The sequence below is a fragment of the Drosophila pseudoobscura genome, chromosome 4, assembly GCF_009870125.1.
Source record: "Drosophila pseudoobscura strain MV-25-SWS-2005 chromosome 4, UCI_Dpse_MV25, whole genome shotgun sequence".
Classification (NCBI taxonomy): domain Eukaryota; kingdom Metazoa; phylum Arthropoda; class Insecta; order Diptera; family Drosophilidae; genus Drosophila; species Drosophila pseudoobscura.
Window position 1 is genome coordinate 2530204 of NC_046681.1, and position 19281 is coordinate 2549484.

At 33.9% G+C, this 19281-nt stretch overlaps 1 protein-coding gene and 1 long non-coding RNA gene across 2 annotated transcripts in view; one reads left to right on the forward strand and one right to left on the reverse strand.

The window, feature by feature from the left end:
• LOC6899595 (Down syndrome cell adhesion molecule-like protein Dscam2) overlaps window positions 1–19281 on the forward strand; it is a 139795-nt gene that overhangs the window by 83245 nt on the left and 37269 nt on the right. The window contains 9 exon segments of the mRNA XM_033380836.1: window positions 923–1172; window positions 1238–1442; window positions 1508–1644; window positions 5577–5736; window positions 5798–5908; window positions 6022–6180; window positions 11583–12035; window positions 18845–18964; window positions 19023–19214. Coding sequence (XP_033236727.1) covers window positions 923–1172; window positions 1238–1442; window positions 1508–1644; window positions 5577–5736; window positions 5798–5908; window positions 6022–6180; window positions 11583–12035; window positions 18845–18964; window positions 19023–19214 — 1787 coding nt within the window.
• LOC117184230 (uncharacterized) lies at window positions 12561–14725 on the reverse strand. Its single transcript, XR_004469514.1, has 2 exons — window positions 13981–14725; window positions 12561–13060 (listed from the first exon to the last, which is right to left on the reverse strand). It is a non-coding gene; the product is annotated as an uncharacterized lncRNA (long non-coding RNA).

The window sequence follows — 19281 nt, forward strand, 5'->3', positions numbered from 1 at the left end:
CATATGACAGTGTCACCTTGGATTGGGGTTATTTCACTGAGAGTTTTCTTCTCTCCGCCCGACTACAATTAGCCAGCATCCTGGCAGAGACATGACCGTACCAGGACCTGTTTCCAGCCGCCCTCACGGGGAGAGTATAGTCGCACTTCCGCCGGTGTGTACAGTTACGGCGGGTGCCGGTTCGCTCGTGCCCGCCTGTATCCTATGACGCGGAGCACAGTCGCCTTGGATCCAGGGCAAGCCATGAACCCGAGGCACCCGTGCCCCTTTCCAAGTCTACAGTTGTGACGAGCCGACCCGACATCCGTTTATCCCCCTATAGCACCCGACGGCTGACGGCCTAATTTTTGTAATGTTTAATAACTTTCTAATTATCGATCATCAACTAAGCGATATTTTGGTTTGGTTTATCAATCTTCATATATTTCAATGGCTATATTTAAATATGTAATTATATGTATTTAAATGTATAAACATACATACATATGTACTGACGTTATTTTTAACCACAACAATCGTCTTGTGTGAGTACGCAAAGAACGTATGTACAGCGATTTGAGTACCCAAAAAAACCGTCTTGGGAAAATTTATCCTTTTGCTGTTGAACAGGCTGGATATTAAAATAATTATATTCATATTACTAAGAAATTAAATATCAATACAGACTTGGACCAGATAAATATCGAACGGTATGCAACGGTAAAATGCGATTTTGGAAACATGCTTTCAAATAAAACCTTGATTAGCTATAATTTAATTTCATACAACTCAAAGAATCAGTTCGATGGGAAGCTGCATATTTCCCAAGCCCTTTTAGGTTAGCCTTATTAGCTCTTGAGAATCGCAACATTTTTGTAGTTCTTTAAAAAAGTTTATTCGTGTCTTCCTGTCTTGATTTCAATCTTCATATTATCTTATACAGATGGCATACTAAACGTTCAAGTAATGAGGAATCAATGCAGCATATGCTGGCTACTGGAAGGGCTAAGACAAAAGATGGTACTCTTATTATATCGGCAGTCATAAAAGCCGATAATGGTGCTTTTTTTTGCACTGTGACAAACTCAGAGGGAACCGAAACATTCAAAGTAGATTTATCTGTAACATCTGCATTAAGCGCTAGCATACAGCCCGCCGTACAGACAGTTAGTCTGGGTCATACTGCTGATTTAGTGAGTAAAGTGACATACTTATAATAATATATTGTTACTGTGAATTTAACCACATTGGCTTTCAGGTTTGCAGTGTATCTGGATTTCCCACACAAAATATTATTTGGATGAAAGATGGCGGTACCTTGCGCACAGGTTCTCGTGTACGACTCTTATCCAATGAGCATATTCATATCTCGTCCATCGTAAAAGAAGATAAGGGAATGTATCAATGTATTCTTAAAAACGATTTTGAATCTATTCAGAGCTCCGCTGAATTAAGATTAGGAGGTATTGTATCCTTAATATATAATTATTAAATAAATTTTCTAAATATTTACATAAATCGATTGCAGAAGTTGCCCCTCAGTTGCTCTACAAGTTCATTGAACAAACTATGCAGCCAGGTCCATCCGTATCATTAAAGTGCAGCGCTAGTGGAAATCCGACACCAAAAATTGTGTGGTATGTGGATGGGTTTCCTTTGCCTAACGTAAGTATTATTGGTGTATTCAGATGATAAAGTATAAAAGAAGGCTTATTAAATAAGCCATCTTAGTCCGTATGGGCAAAGTATCTTAGCATTTAAGTCAAATTAAATATTTTATGCTACAACGTCGAACAATACAAAATTAACATAAACAAATTAAACCGTTACAAGTCTAAATAATAAAATAATAAAATCCCATATAATAAATACGTACTGAAAGGTAAAAATACTACGAGAACATCAATGTAAAATACTATCCATCTGCCACAATTTTCCCATATTTATTTTATCCCATATACAATTTTTTGTTTCATATTTTTTTACAATTGGCCTATGATCTGAATTCAAAGTTCAGTACAGTAATAGTTTTTTTTTTTTTTTAATTCAATTAAGTACCGGGTTTTTCCATGCTTTATATTTTAGCAACAACTAAGTAGTCTTTTTAGAGAGACTTTAAGGAAAAAATTGTATCAATAACTATCAAGCTAACGCGGCAGACGTTGTTCTGCCACGCAATAAAAAAACATTTTTTAATGAATTTTGGCTAATTTATAGCGAACAATTTTTATATGACCCGGATAACTTTTTTCCGCCTTAGAGGAAATTATTTTTAGGCATATTTTTTATTTTATCAAGTTCATTTTTGTATTTTAACGATTCTTTAAAAGATTTTTTATACTTTTTTATGCTTTATTTTTTTCAGCTAAGCACCCTGTGACTTACAACGTTTTTTGTTTTATTATCATGCACAAAAACAAACAACGAAGATGGTCTTCCGATCCGTGAACATGCCACATATAATTGGCAATGGGAAAAACATTGATTTTCCATTTTCAGACCACATGTTTTCAAGCCCTTGGCCTTGTGATTTGTTAATAGTCTTGGCGAATACAAGACGTATCGGAAATTGAAATCTTTCAAACTCGAAACTCTGTTAAGATCTTCAGAATCCTGGGGATGCGAACTTTCTCAACTTCGAATTTTCCATTGTGTATCGTCGCGTAAATCAAATTATTCTTCGATTTTCTTACCACCAAACGCGTACCGTTGCACACTGTTGGTTGGTTTATGTTTTGAAGTATGATTACTATGGAGCCAACCTATAAGCGCAAATTGTGCGGTGGTAGGCCTGGGACATCTAAGGAGTTTAAAAATTCAGTTGGTTGCTTTATCTTCATTTGTAACACTGTCAATGGATTTGAATGAATGCATTGTTCCAGTGATCTTGCTCTAAATTATAATAAAGGTCATCTAAATCTTTATTCTTACCCCATAAAATTGCTCGCTCACTCAGCCATTCATTATTTTTGTAGTTGAAAATTATGTTTGGGAATACTTTGTTGATGAGCTCGTCTTTTGTGAAAAAGTTACAGAAGTTCTGAGGAAATTACATCAAATCCGCTCGATTCGTCGACAGGTCCTCAACCATTACCGATAGTCAGCGTCGTCTGAGAAATCGTCAGCAGATGTATCATTTTGCAATGCAACTCTCATGTTTGTTGTCAGCTGAAGTTTCTTCAAATAGCGCCGTAGATTCCATGATTTTAGGTAAGCGTTTATTTCGTCGGTATCTTGATCTTGGAATTACTGCCAGTGTTTGGCGGAAATCGCTAATGCTCGGTTAAGTGCTTCTAATGCACGTTTATGCGCCATTGTGCATTCATCCCAGATGATGATTTTTGATGTTAAAAAAACGTTGGCTATTGCGTAGTTTTTTTTGAAAGTTTACATATAGTTTCTTCAATATTTTGAATATTTAACTGCAATTTTAATGCTGAATGAGCTGTACGGCATCCTTCTAACAATGTGGCTGCTATTCCAGAAGAAGCAACTGCAACCGCAATTTTGGATCTCGCACGAACAGTGGCTAAAACCATTGACATGAGGAATGTCTTACCAGTTCTACCAGGGGCATCTAGGAAATATAAACCACCATTTCCATAATCAGTTGCTTTTATTAATGCATGTATCATAAACTTCCTTTTGTTGGGGATTCAAAAGGCGTACATTACTTGAACAGCTAATTTAAATTAAATTAAATATTAAATATAAATTAAAATATCTTCTGATATATTATCCTTGTATGAGTGCCACACATTAGATGGGTTCGATGGAGAGCATGTCGAAATGATGATAGCAAATAATGTGCGTATCTGACTTGCAATTGTAGAGATAATAGCTTCCTCGATTGTCGAAACCGAATGTGTATCGTTTTCTAATAAATTGAGTTCTTCACATGCAGCACGATATGTTAGGAATATTGTTCCATTCACAGTGCGTAGTGACTCAAATGTCGTTGGCCTACGCCCATTAACCATTTCCTTCATTACAAATTGCATCACGTAAATGTACATATATACTATTCAGAACGCAATTTGGCTTAATCCAACCTAATGTAAGTTAAACATTCCGTTTATATTTTGACGTACATGTGGACGGAATACTGCTAAAATAATCGACGAAACCGCAGTAAATAGTTGTCAGCATTTTGGCGAATCATCAAACGATATGCGTAATAATTTATCGAGCTAACTTTCTTTGTAGTTTTCATCATTCAATGAATTCATCATTTTTCCAAAACATGTCATTTGTATCATTGTTTGAGTGCTTGCAAGAAAATGACGTGATACCACTAAGCTGCACAATCCGCCCATTGGACCAATACAAACGGTTGGATGCAAGCAGTAATCCTTGCTGCAATTCAGAGGCAATTTGTTGTTCTGCTTCAGAGGTTTCATTCGCTATATTTCGTATCGTTCTTGAATAACGGCTTTGTCGTTAAAGATTGGATTGACTTGGTCGCGGAATTTTTAAAGATGAATTGAAAAGAATACAAATTACTTACAAAATTAAAAAATCAAAACATTCAAACATTCGAAATTAAAATAATGATTTCTTGTTTTAAAAACGCAGCCAAGCCGCTGCCTGTGACAAACAGCCTACTATGCTGACGTTAATATCATGTCCCCACACGGGAACGCTGTCGGGATGAAGTATCCTATAGCAGTCTCCTTAATCTAATCTACATCCCCACTAATTTTCAGCCAAATCGGTTCAGTTATCGTTATCGGTTCAGTTATACATAGGTTCTTGAGTTATAAATGGTGTAACTAACACGAATTTATTTTATATGTATATATAGATAGATAGACTATACTCGATAGTCAAAAATAGAATAGGGTATATTAGATTTGCGGGGAAACTGGAAATTTAATGAAATGTAACGCCCAGAAGGAAGCGTTTCAGACCCCATAGTGTAAATATATTCTTGATCAGCATCAATAGCCAAGTCGATAGAGCCACGGCTTTCTGTCCGTCGGTCCGTCCGTCCTTTTTGACACCTAGTTCTCAGAGACTATAAGAGCTAGAGCAATGAAATGTTGTATTTTGTCTCCTGTGATATCACACAGTTACAAGTGTATTTCAATGTTTTTAAATTCACTTTTACCACAAATGTAATATACCCCTATACTAATTTTGAGTATCGGGTATACAAATCTTTAGGGTAGCGTGGAATAGTATTTTTGTGAGTCCAAAATATATAGTTTTTCAAGTCAAATTTTCTTTAGGAGTCTTTCCAACAAGCCAATTGTTTTTCATTGTACAATTTAAACATATTTGCAAATTTTACTTTTTATTCGACCTGAATAATGCAGTATGTATGTGCATACAAATTCAGTAATTCAGTAAAAATTTTCCATCTTGAATGCTTATATCTCCTAAGCTAAGCTCCAATTTTCTCAAAGTTTCCATCTTCGGAAGTCTTAGAAAATTCTCTATTAGATGCGTTCAAATTATCCATTTTGCTCACTTAAAAAATGACTTTTGCCACCTCTTTTCGGCTGACGCCTCACTGTGCGTCATTGCTTTGACTGTCGAATTGTGAGAGGCAACCATACATAATAAAAAGGTTTTGTATCATCTCTTTTTTATAGAATGATAGACTCATGATCGGTCAATATGTGACCATGTTTGGGGATGTCATATCTCACGTAAATATTACGGCAGTAAAGTCAGAAGACGGAGGAGATTATGAATGTAGAGCTCTCTCAAAAGCTGGAGTGGCATCGCACTCTGCTCGCCTTAACATCTATGGTAAGATTTCTTTTACTATTTAAAAATAAATAATATATGTATTTTAAACTTATTTATAAAGGAATGCCGTACATACGTCATATGTCAAAGCTGTCGGCGGTGGCTGGTAAGGTTTTTACACTCAAGTGTCCTATAGCTGGATATCCCATCGACACAGTTAACATTGAAAAAGGTAAAATTTTACAAATCCATACAATTTTGTTTAAACATCCATTACATACATGTATGTGTAAAACATGTGAATACACAAACTTTCACATACTCCTATTTTTTATTTATTTACAGACGGCGTTAGGTTACCCATAAACATATGACAGCGTATGCAAAACGGAACCTTAACTATTGAAAACGTGCAACGCGGTGCAGATCAGGGCACCTACACTTGCATTGCTCGGAATAAGCACAATTACACTTCTCAGCGGTCAGTTGAAGTTCAAGTTTTAGGTACGTTGCCTTGAGTTAACATCCCTGCAAAGAGTATTATTATATTGTTAAGACTTTGTTTATAGAGAGAAGTAAGAGTTTTCCTTATCTTTGTTGCATCATGTTCATCATTATTGGAACATTTGAAGGAATTCTTGGTCAGAGGACTTATTAATAGAAAATACATAGAAGTATTGCTCAATACCTCAATACCTCAAATTTCAGGAAAATAGACAAATTAAGATGTCCGTCCGGAACAGTTGAAAGGCAACACTAGTCACAAAAATCCATCTTTTTTTTACATCAAATCTACTTTTTTACAGAGTTCGAGCTCCAACATTTTTAAAATTGTTTGATCTTGAGAATCCTTTAACTAGTTTTAACAAACCTCTACAGCTATCAAGCGACCTTAAAACTTTTTAGGGTTAAGTTTACCGTCTCATAGTGGGTGAAATAACCAATCCAGCAAAAAAGAAAAAGAAAAAAAAATTGGAAATACCAAATTTAAATAAAAATATTTAAATTATAAATGTTTTTCATACACATTTTAAATTAAAATATTTATATAACAAATTGTCACTGTGTAGAAGAGGATATTCCATTTAAGTTACAAAAGATGTAACTATTGCTATAGATGATGCAAATCATCCCTGATTCATATTACTTCATACTGGAAGACGCTGTAGTGATCTGGGAGTCTAAGGAGGGGCTTATATTCAGCTAATTGGAGTAGATTCCTACTCCGACCTTGTTTTCCAGCTGCGATCCATCTGTGAAAATGCTATCTGGGCGTGGTGGTCCAACCAGCCATACGTTTCCATGAGAGATGACTATTTTGAAAGTGGTTTCTGTGTACTCCGTGGAACGCCGAAGTGCGCTTTTGTAGCCACCATTTTGCGGTTGCTGCCATTTCTGGCTGTTCCTTTCCTGCTACGTCAAAGATCTGACGCATAGAACGGCATTTAGCGCATCATTTGGGGTGGTGTGGAGAGCTCCACTCATGCATACGGCAAAACATACAAAGAGCGCGCGCGGGGCTTTCAATTCTCTTTTCACCCATGCTTCGTCTCTGACTTCGTTACGCTGCCAGATTGGCTTCGCCTGTTCAGCTCGCCAGGTTTCAAGATAACGTCGATCCACAAGTGAATGGTTTTCAAACGGAATGCTCTAGAATACTATCACACATTGTATGTCTTGGGCATGCGAGGGCTTGTCATCGAGACAGGAGACGACTACGCTTCGCCAAAGACTGTGTACTTGTTGTAGGAATCTGCCCGGCCGGGCTGAACGAAAGATAGCCTAACGGAAAATTAAAGCACCATGAAGCGTCGAACGAAAATTGAAATGGAATTTGCTCCTGACACAATATCTTGGTAATTTATAGTCTTTGGTATAAGATAGGTTTTTGCATTAAGAGGTACGAGGTAACGAAACCTTTTACGCACCGCCTATACCAGACTTGAAGTCCAATCTAGACTTCTTGACAGAAATAGCAGGAGACAAAAGATAAATCAGTGTTGGTAGCCCAGTGTTATCAGTCAAAGAGTTGTATCATTATTTGTACCAAAACTATGTTCACCAACACAAAGTCTACCCAAATTGTGCTTTCAAAGTATAGTTCAGCCCCTTCTCCGCGCATCCATCTCTGCGTATTCTCTGTGCTACCAGTTTGACTGATGTTCAAGAATATGGGCATTACCATGGATAGGTCAAAATAATTTTATCCCGATTTTATGAAACCCAACTAATATGAATGGCAACCAATCAAGGAAAGTTAATTTTTTCATAATTGTTTCATTTTTATTTTCTATAATATGATTTGCAATAAAATTTCTTCCACGAAGTCTTTCGTACGTATTAAACTGTTTTAAAAAAATTTTAAAATAGTCCCAGTTTCAGCTAATAGTATATTTTTAACTTTTATTGACCAAACTAATATCCCGCAAAATCCCTTAGAAAAAAATTTAAATAAAATTGCAATAAATTTGGGTAAAATCAAAAGCAGTTTTATGCCCTATGTACACTAGACTTGAGTTATTGAGTTTTGATTAAAACTCAGTTTTTTTTACATAGATGAATCATGGGACCCTAGTCGTGGCACAAAGTTGAGCTACATATGTTTGCGTTTTTGTTGCGTTTTGAAATATTCTACAAATATTTAAAGCCTTTTCTGCCTATCGTGTGAACTTGTAAGGAATTCCCCGTACGTTTGAATTCTTTTTTTAGAAAAATCTAAATTTTTGTATGTACTTGCATTCTAATTCTCGTTTTAATAGCCATTTTGTTGACCAACTCTTCCTTTTTTTCTGCTGTTGGAACATGTGACATGCAACAATATTATTCAGGAAAGCTCCGGTTTTCACTTTCACAAAAATTTTCCGACTTTCTTTTGAAATCACATAAATTGGTGCTCCCGTTTTCACAATCCGCAAGATTTATCCGTTTTTAAAACGAAAACATTTTCCTCGACGAAATGAAAAGTAAACGGCTTTTTATACAACAAAACGAGTCTTAATTACAAAAAAATCAAGATAGATGAAAAAACAGCTGACGCAGTCCGCATACTTGGCTTAAAAGTTCATACAAAATTTGATTTTATTTAATTTTTAATTTGTATTTAATGAGTGTATTTTATTTACTAACAGAAATCAGTTTTACTTAAACTTCGATCGCGTATAATTTATATTTTCAATGGCTTACTTATTATTTCAAGAGTTTCATACATAGGCGTATATATACACTTGAGATGGTTTTAATTTTCATTATTTAGGACATTTTTCTACATGTGATATTTGAGGGCCTAAGACTTCGTGGGGTTTGAGGGTGCAGTAGTCCTCGAGCTGCTTCGGTTGGATGTTCAAACATTGTACTGTGGTATACTCATTGTACACCCTAACTTTGGAGATACGGAGATCTCTTTCGAGCAAAGAGCTTCTGTAATCGCCCTTAGGGGTTTCGGTTGCATACCTCCTATCTTTATAAAATGCGTATTAGCTGCACATCCCCACAATTAAATGGCTAATTTTCATATGAGAAATATCATGACCTTGTACTAAAAAAGTCTGCTGCGAAGGGGAAGCTTACTTTTTGAGTTTATAAGCTGTTGAGCTGAACTTTTGAATGGAAGTGTCTATTTTGACCAAATCATATTTAATATAGACAAGGCAACGAATATATAAGGAAGCCGTCTGCGTATCTACAGTTGATGTAGTATTTAATGAAATTTAATGTATATAATGTATTATATACACTGACGTTGCAAAAAGCATTTCGATTGAAATTACTAGGCTAAGAATTATTCCAAAGTAAGCTATTTGCTTACTTTGTATTTCAGTATTTATCCATCCGAATTGAAAATTTAGGTTTGATTGATGATAACCCTAAGATTTTGTAGCCAGTGAATTCTATAATTTTCCCGGCATTGAACATGATATAGAACATTGAACATAGATGTTATAGAAAACAAATGCTTAAGGATTTAATTTACGCTTACAAAGAGTGCAAATTCTTTAAAAATATTCCGTAGGCCATGCTACACTTATTCCGCTACATCTGTCTTTATTCTCACACCATCATTAGTTTTTAGGATTAGCACACTGGACGAGGAAGAGTATATGGAAGAGGAAAGAGTGTAAGAGGAACAGTAAGCGCGTGGAAGGTGGTGGCGTAGCCACCAAAAATGTAATGGTTCATTTTGCCCATACTAATGATCCGATCTGATACAGTAGATACAGTGGTAGATATGTTCATACTCTGTACGATTATGGGAAGCTAGAGAACTATATGCTCTTGGTACGATTTTTTGTCGATCTGGTAGCAGCACAGCGGCTGAGAAACGTAAAATTATACCATGAAAGTATGATTTGTCTGGTCAAAATCAGCTGTGCTTGTTGTAAAAAATCATTTTGGCACACCTTTTCGACTGATCGCCGTGTTGAGACGGCCACCTACACTAGTTAATCCTCAAATTAGCTCTGTCTTGCAGTGTAGATTGGACTTGAAGTCCATTAGAAGGATGTTTAATTCATTCGAATCTCAATAAGTAACATTATTCTCGAAATTAAAAGAAGCTACATTTAAATGTTTGTATGGGCAGTCTTATCCATCATTTCAATCTTACTGTTATATGGGATACAGTAGAGTTTTCGAAAAAAAATAAAAATAAAATTAAAGTGTGATACAAGTAAAAAATACGATTAAGGTATAGTTATACAAACCACATATGATTTGCTACTTTTCGAGATTCTCATCCGATCCCCTACTTAGGTTTTGAGGTTACCGGCAAGGAGAGGGTAGACTATGTTTCGGAGAGGATCTGCAAGAGTCTCAGATCTCTTAATTATCGGCTAATCCACGAATTACAAATTGATTTCAGGAATAAATAGAGTATATTTCAGATTAATTCAATGATTTTATCCTTCCAATTTACGGAATAATACTTTATTTAATTAATAAGTGTATAGCATTGCAGCAGAAAAAAAAAGGAGCCGATTAACCTGTGGACTCATGCAAGGGTCCAATTTGTATGAACATTCCGATATATTTAAATTTTGAACATACCTATATGTGTGAACGCGTATATATGTATTTATGTATGTACATGTCCCTTAATTAGGGCATTAGGAACATTTATAAAAACTTTACGCATGAAGCACGTTTTCTGTATTTATTTTATATAATTCGCAGTCGAAGAAATTCTATTCACTAATATTGGATGTTAAATAACTCCATTCGGGCAAACTTTGACATGCGTTTGTCATTGATAATCTTTTTTGTGTCCAATTATTTGCTATTTTTGCAAATTAATTTATATTTGGCAATTGCCTGCACTTTTCGTCTGCACTGCACCAATAAATGCACAAAGCACGCATGGAAACACGCGACATTTAAGCCCTATTGACAGTTGTGCGGACAGAAAACGCTTTTGAGCTGGAAAGGACATATCAACTGGGACTATTTTCATTATTGGGCTTTGAGTTTCGGTCAGTTCATCATCCTGGTTATCGTGTCCATAGGATAGGTTAGGGAATTCTTATTTATTTTGTTTGCTCTTTGGTTTTAACTTCTTAAATATGCGTTTTTTTTAATAGCACGAAACACGAAATTTGGGAGGAGAAACTGACCATTTCACTAATAATGCTGCCGTTAGCCTCACCACAGGTGTAATTTTTGACTCTAAGTATGTTTAAAATTTTGTAATCCACATATCTTACATTTTTATGTATGTATGCACACATGTACATACTATGTATATGTACATATATGTACACGTTCGTTCATCTTAAGACACATGTGTACATGTATCAATATGTACATATATCCAGAGATGAAAATACATATGTATAGTCGTGCGATACTTTTGAGTCTATATAAATATGTTAAATCTGCTGTATTTAAAAATGGTTTTGATATTAAACACGCAGTTCCGCCCAAGATTACACCATTCTCATTCGCACGCGATCTGAATGTCGGCGACCGTACAAGCATTCAGTGCGTTATTGGCACCGGGGACCTGCCGCTTTCATTCACGTGGCTAAAGGACGGGCATCTTCTGCAAGCAACCGCCTCATCCGATGGTGTTAGCGGTGGGCTTAGTGGTACCGGTGGCGCTGCTGTTATGAGTTCTGGCTTTGTATCAACCTCATCCATCTCCTCCTCCTCACCGACTTTTCATCAACAATATGAACACGTCGTTTCGAATGAAAATGGTCGTAGCGGTGGTGAAGGTAGTGGCCTAGTGACAATTCGCCAGAATGATGATTTCACCAGTGCCCTTAGCATCACAAGTGTGACGTGGGCCCAAAGCGGCACGTACACATGTCGCGTTCAAAATGACGCCGCAACTGTAACGCACTCTGCACAGCTCAAAGTTAATGGTATTTGCATTGAATAACTTACAAAAATATATATCTAGCTTGCCTATTTTGTTATATAATTGTAATCACATCCACTTTTACCCCGATTCATTGAGATTATGCAACGTAATTTGCCACAAAAGTTTTCTGAAATTTGAGTTATAGTCTACCATCGTGGATGTGATTAAAATTAATACAAGAAAATTTTTTTTAAAGACCATTACTTTGCTCATTTATAAATACATATGTACTACATATGTTACGCACATATAAACTTCATTTTGTGTGAATTGCTTAGAAACTGTATTAAGTTGAAACGTTATATGTATTTTTTTATTTTTTTTATTTGTAATACTGCCGTTAACTCCTTTTATAGCATGTGTAACTTTTGTAGTCTTAGAAATTTTGCTCACGAAAAGCCTATATGCATATTGCTCTTAACTGGAAAATTTTGTTTTGTTATATATCATATTGTAGCATTTATTAAAATCATGTACTATGTTCAGATTGAATGTTATTAGAATTTATTGTATTGTTAGAATTTTATTGTATTTATTTTGTAAATTAAGTTGGTAGAAAGACATTTTATATGCGAAGCTATACGTTTTCTTCGTTGCTGGCTGCTTCTTTTGTACTGTAGCGGTACAAAAGCAGAACACTTTCCTTAAATATCTTCAAACATTCCTTTCTGGGGAGTTATAAAGACAACGATAATATTTGAGGCTGGCACGGAAATCATTCCAACTTTGTTCTGATAGAATTTCCATATCATTCCAATTTGCTACAATTTGCCAGTGTCCAGTGTGCAATAGTGTGTGGGAGAATTTCTGTTTGAAATTTAAAAATAGCCTCCCAGGAAAACCTCCCTCAAAATAAAATATCCTCGGCATCTAATTTTATATAGCAGCAAGAGGTATTCATAGTTATAATTGCATTAATAGCAAGTCTTCCGAATGAAAGCCGTCAAAAAAATAGATGAAGAACCTTTTTCCTTTTAGTGAATGTTGGATGTATATTTTACAATATTTTGCATACAGGTCCTGAAACTGATAAGTGAATACTACTCGTTGAAAATGAATTCACTGGTAATTTTACTTTAAAGGTACAAGATTTTATGCTGTTTTCTTATTTAGACGATAAAGAAAATATACATTTACTTTTTTATTTGTATATGTCAATAATACTATTATGTTACTTCTCATACTTATCTAATATTAATGAGAAACTTAAAGCAAAGTTGGAATAAACTTTTAATAAAACTTCGTAGTGTTGGAAAGCTTTGTCTTTTCAGTAAAATTAATTTACAGCGGGTAAAATAGTCAATTTAGCTTATAAAATTAAAAGGTAAAAAGATATCGTCTGTAATTTGTGTCCTTTGAATAATATTTAAGTCATAAAATTTGTTTCTATGGTTTTAATTTTTTTTATTTATGTGTATTAATTTTAAATATATTTACAGTATTAATATTACAAAAAAAATATAGCAATACAAAACCATATAATGGTTGTGTTTTATACTGATTGAAAGCCGAAAACAGTCTTGAAAATTCTGACTAGTGGACAAATTTGCACAAATGAAGATGAACACCAGAAAAGAATAATTGAAGTTAAACTCTATGTTTTATACTGTTTTTTCAAGAAATACACATGATAAAAATGCAAAGTACTCTTTTAATTTTACATTATGTAATTAATTTCTTGTAAAATAACAAACGTATGAATTAATGAACTATTAACTTTTTGCGCGAAGTATAAATTGGAATACAAAATCGTTATTACGCTAGGAAAAATATGTTGGCTTGATTTATTTTAAATAAAATATAAATTAGAAAAGTTGTTTTAGTTTTTTTTTAGCATGAGCACAATTTTATTTTTTGAAGAGTATGGTAAGTTTCTTACTCTTTGAATTTAAAATACTTCAGAGAGCCTTTATAGTATTATTAACAGATTTAAGATGTATTCTTACTATTTTTATTATCTGCCAAGTTCAACTAATTAAGCTTTAGATTACCACAACCTTATTAAAAAACAATTGGAATTGGCTATTAAGAAACAGAGACTGAAAAGTTTTTTCTATTACTTAGGAAAGCTTTAATTTTCGAAAGAATTGAGGTTCTGTCCTGTGCAAACGTTGAGCTCCGACTGATTATTTCCAGTAAAAGGCATGACAACTTGAGCGACGGCCTACTTAATCTTAATTGAAGTGTAACAAAAAAATGTTCCCATGTTTGACACGAGCTTTCGGAAAAAACAAGCCACTGTGTAAGGCCTAACTGCAGCCGATGTCGAACGTACAGTAGAATAGGCTTAAATTCTGTTGTGGCATTTTCTTTGTATTAACTGGCACATCTATATACTCTATGATTAGTGGCGTACCCCCTTACTTTGAATTTACAATCAATCATAATTTTAATACTATTCTGACACAACGGCAACAAAATAAAAATTAAAAAATATAGACATAAATTAAAATAAAAAATTTAACTTTATGTTTACTAATTTTCTTGCTAAGATTCGCGTTCCTATCTTTAAATTTCGAGTAAATGCCAAACAAAATTTGGCATGATAATTGTGAATCCTAATATTGAAATCTTAAAATAAAATGATTATTATATAGCTTATAGTCGGAATACTCGACTTACAATTCTAATCGGGTTATTTGTTCGAAACATAATCTTAATACTTATCATATTCATATTTATCTTACAAAAACTATGTTCATATTATTATTTACGTAGTTCCTCCTCGTATATCACCTTTTGCTTTTGAGGAAGAAATAACTGAAGGTATGCGGACACAGATTATGTGCTCCAGTAGTCAAGGGGACCAACCGTTTAACATCACATGGCTAAGAAATGATGTGCCCATCATTAGTAATACAGTAGCTGTCAAGAAAGATGAGAACGTAATTGAGCCTAAAGATCATACCACAGATAAAAGGAATACATTTATTTCTTCGGATCCGTCACTAACCATAAATCAATATGCACAATTTTCCAGCATATTATCGATACATAACGTTTCTTCACGACACAACGGTAACTACACTTGTAATGTAGCCAACCATGCTGGTGCTGTACAATTTACTGCTGTTCTCTCGGTATCCGGTAAATCAAGCGTAACTATTTCGTTCTATTAAGATGCTTAGAAGCACAATAAAAATAAATTAAATTAAAGTAATGTTTACTCTGCACAAAAGTACACAAAGTCCACAGTAGAAATTCACCTAATATGTATATGCATATAAATAAAAAAGACCATAGGAATTATCTAGCACATTTTTTTGAAATATATTGAAATATCATCTACATTTCCTTATTGTAGGAAGAGTAGGTCTCATACATGAATACATACTTATATATATTACAAATTAATAACTCCAAAATCCGCGTTTCGGTGAATTTGCGCACTTCCATAAATTGGCATTCTCCTCGCCTATATCCAAATTGATGGGTTTATAACAGAAATGTATTGCCTGTCATTTAATTTTTTAATCGTTACCATACAATGGCTATACTGAAATAATATCAAGCTAAATTTGACGTTTTCTACCATGTTAAATGTTTCTTTTTTCGGGTATGTTGCAAATTGTAAGTATGGTCATAAGATCTTTTCAGCCTGGGCTTAACAAGCTTTTTGTCTAGAGCAAAGTACAAAATCACTATCGCACAGTGTTATTATTATAAAGTTCTTGGGATATTTATTGGTGGTAATAACTATTTTTAAGCTATATTAATAATGCCACTAAAGAAAATTAAGGAAATAAAATGCAAATTTTAGAGTTTGAGTGTGTGAGCTTGAATTTTGGATTACTCAAAGAACAAAATGTCTTTTAATTGTTGTTCTTTTGCTGTTCGTAAGGAAAAAAATAAAGAAACGTGTCAATGTCAACGAAATCAATGTGTCAATAAACGGCTATGCCATTTCATTCATTTCTTTTTGTGCACTGTTTCATTCTAACTCATACCACTGAATTCTGAATTCTATGAAGCTGGCACTCACTTAATAAAATTTAATTTGAATGAATTATAGTGGAATTGGTTGTGAGTGAAGCCACGGAGATCTGCATAGTATGTACATATCAAAATTTAATTTTTTCACTCAAAAATAAAACTCAATACAGGTATAATGAAAATATTATAGGGGGCTCAGAAAAGATTGATACATACAATTGCTAAGGGTTTAATTAAGCCATTTTTAAAATGATTCAATTAACACTAATGTCAGGGCAGAAAAGGAACACACATTTAAATAAAAATATAAACCACTTAAAAAACAAGACTCCGACCAATAAAAGGGATGAAGGTCAAGTATGAAATGTCAAATGTATGGTCCTCCACTTTATTTAATGATCCCCGAAAAGGGAGATACTGTGTGCCCCTTCCCATAAGCCTCTTGTAGCTATATGAGGGGATACATTTGTACAATAAAATCAGTGACTAACTAGACTCCAGCCAGACTTCACGTCTTGAACCAAAAAACCTGCGTTCTTTTTTGCACTTTATAAAACTTTAGTGAATCAAACGTATTGGGCGAACTGAGTATCGCATATCAATAAAACCAAGCTGTAACCAGAGGACTACGTCGCATTTTGATTACATTCTGATCAGTAGGTATTTATTTTCCAATGCGCTATTTGAAGTTTCTCCGTAGCATTGTCACTGTTCATTTTGTCAGTAACACCAACATAAATCGAATTGAACAACTCGTTAAGGAGAGAACATGTATTTGTGTTCTGTAGAACCTTTGAGTTTTGAGATCGGTTCAACTTGTATGTCATTAAGTCATAGATATTATTTATATCATAAATATCATTTACACGAATGGTCGTTAGGGGCAACTAATAAACTAAACTTAAATTTTAGCTTAAGCACTTGTTTAATTTAATGGGTATGTCATTAAATAGGTATGTCTTGTCGCAATTAGTAAGGATATGTATCAATCTCTTATTAGCTCCAAATTGGTTTTTTTTATTCCACTTCGAGTTTAATGTATATTTGATGAAAAAATAAAACATTATGTGTCATTATTATTGACTATTATTATTATTATTTATTGGTCAGACATAATTATTATGGACATTGGGTCAATATGCATAGATTATCTTTAGAGTCTATTGGCATTTTTATGTAAGCTGTACGGGTCTTTTTGAGTATGATTTTTTCTGTTAAAAACATAATATTTAACAACATTATGTTTAGTAAAATATGGCAGTTTTAAATAAGGCATAGGTTATATTTATTTGAATTAGGTAAAAAGCACTTTGCACTTCGCACTATGCACATGCATCCCAACACTCAAACGGACTCGAAAGGTAAAATGTTATAGCACTAAGGTTTTAAGAATACAATTCTAGTACATATAAACGTATATTGCGCATTTTTTCCATTTGGTTTTTTATTATTGTCAAATTAAAACTGCAAATAGTTTAAAAGTAAATAAATATATGCTGTCTTACCATCTGTCAATTTGGTTTGTAACTAAACCAATTTAAAGGTTTTACAGTAAAGTATCTTTCGATCTTTCGTCTTGGTGTCCTTATATTCTTTAATATCCGATACGGTATAATGTTTTCTGTCTGGACGCAATTGATAACGCGGTGGAAAGGAATTGGACAAGGAGACATAATCATGGAAATAATAATGGCATACTCCGATGCACAAGTTGGCAACAGATTTCAACCCACTAGTTGAAAATCGATGAAACTTTTTACAGACTTTAAACGAGCATATGCACATTGTACATATACAAATCGATCTAAAAATAAGAGTGAACATTTATTTAAATGATTATTGTTTATTGAATTAATATCGTTATTAATATTATTATATTAAATCTTGTAAATTTGAAATCTTGGGTATTCTTGGTATTCTGGCCGTGATAAGTACTCTGTCTAGAGGCTCTGTCATAGTAATTGGTCTCACGGATCCTGCCAGGCAACCGAGCCAATCGTCTAGGAGGTTATCTTCATGGCACTTCCGTATTTGTAATTCTTCAGCTCAGAGAACATTTCCAAGACCCGGCATAGGCCGTAATTCTACTCCATACGCTCAGCTCACTGGGTCGGTCAGTTTTAATTTCTTAATTTTCCAGCGTGCCTGCATTATTGTGCAGAACATAAAATAATTTAAAGCGCTGACATGAATATGCATGACGAATAATAAATATACAGGCTGTATACTATAGGTTTGATAATACATTTTTGTATATTGTTAACGACCATTGGTCGAAAAATTATCCTTCCTTTGGGAACTCCAAGCAATTAGGCTAACTCACTTCCATCGGTCCTCTTACATTTTGAGATAATAGCTGGTCTTCATCGAGTATATAAATGCATAAAATAAAATGAAATTTAGAGTACATACTATAATATTTAATTAATTAAATAACAACCATAATTTCGTTTCCGACCTAATAAAACATGTTTTCCTAGACTAAAACGTTCTGATTCGATTGTATTAAGCATTTTTTTGTACATATAAAATAATTCTTGAGTTCTATATAAAAACTGAAAAAAGTATATAATATCAGTATAATATAAATTTTAAAGTAACTTACATCGAGCTATGTATATAATAATTTACACATATTTAAGCAATAGCCACTTGTAGTCTGATTATTCGAGTATATTGATCTATCTTTATTACTTGAGTTTCAAATTGTATGGTAAGTTGAATAGTTTTGTATATTTATTGTTTGTGCATGAATTTCGAACATTTGTATGTATTCATAAATGTACTTACCATAGGTAAAAATGACAAATGTGCAAGAAAATACATTTAATAGGACCATTATATACAACGTTTGCTAATAAAGATATTTTTATTTAGTACCTCCTAGATGGGTCTTAAAACCTACTGACCAAGATGCAATACTTGGTAATTTAGTAATAATGTCATGTACTGCTGATGGGTTTCCCGAGCCTACAGTTCAATGGAAGCAATCTATCGGTAAGAAATTTGCGGTTTGTCTAGAACATTATGAGCACATGAGTATTATTAAATATAGGAGACTCTGGGGAGTATCGCGAACTGAATTATGGAGTTAGCAATGGAAACTCACACTCTGTTATAGAGACTCACGCCAATGGTTCGCTTATTATATCAAAGGTCGGACGAGAGCACGAGGGCCACTATTTATGTCAGGCAAACAATGGAATTGGGGTTGGACTAAGTACTCTAATAAAATTGACCATTCATGGTAAGATATGAAACATTTTTTATTTAATATGCTAATATTACTTTAATTGTAAAACTGATTTTCTATA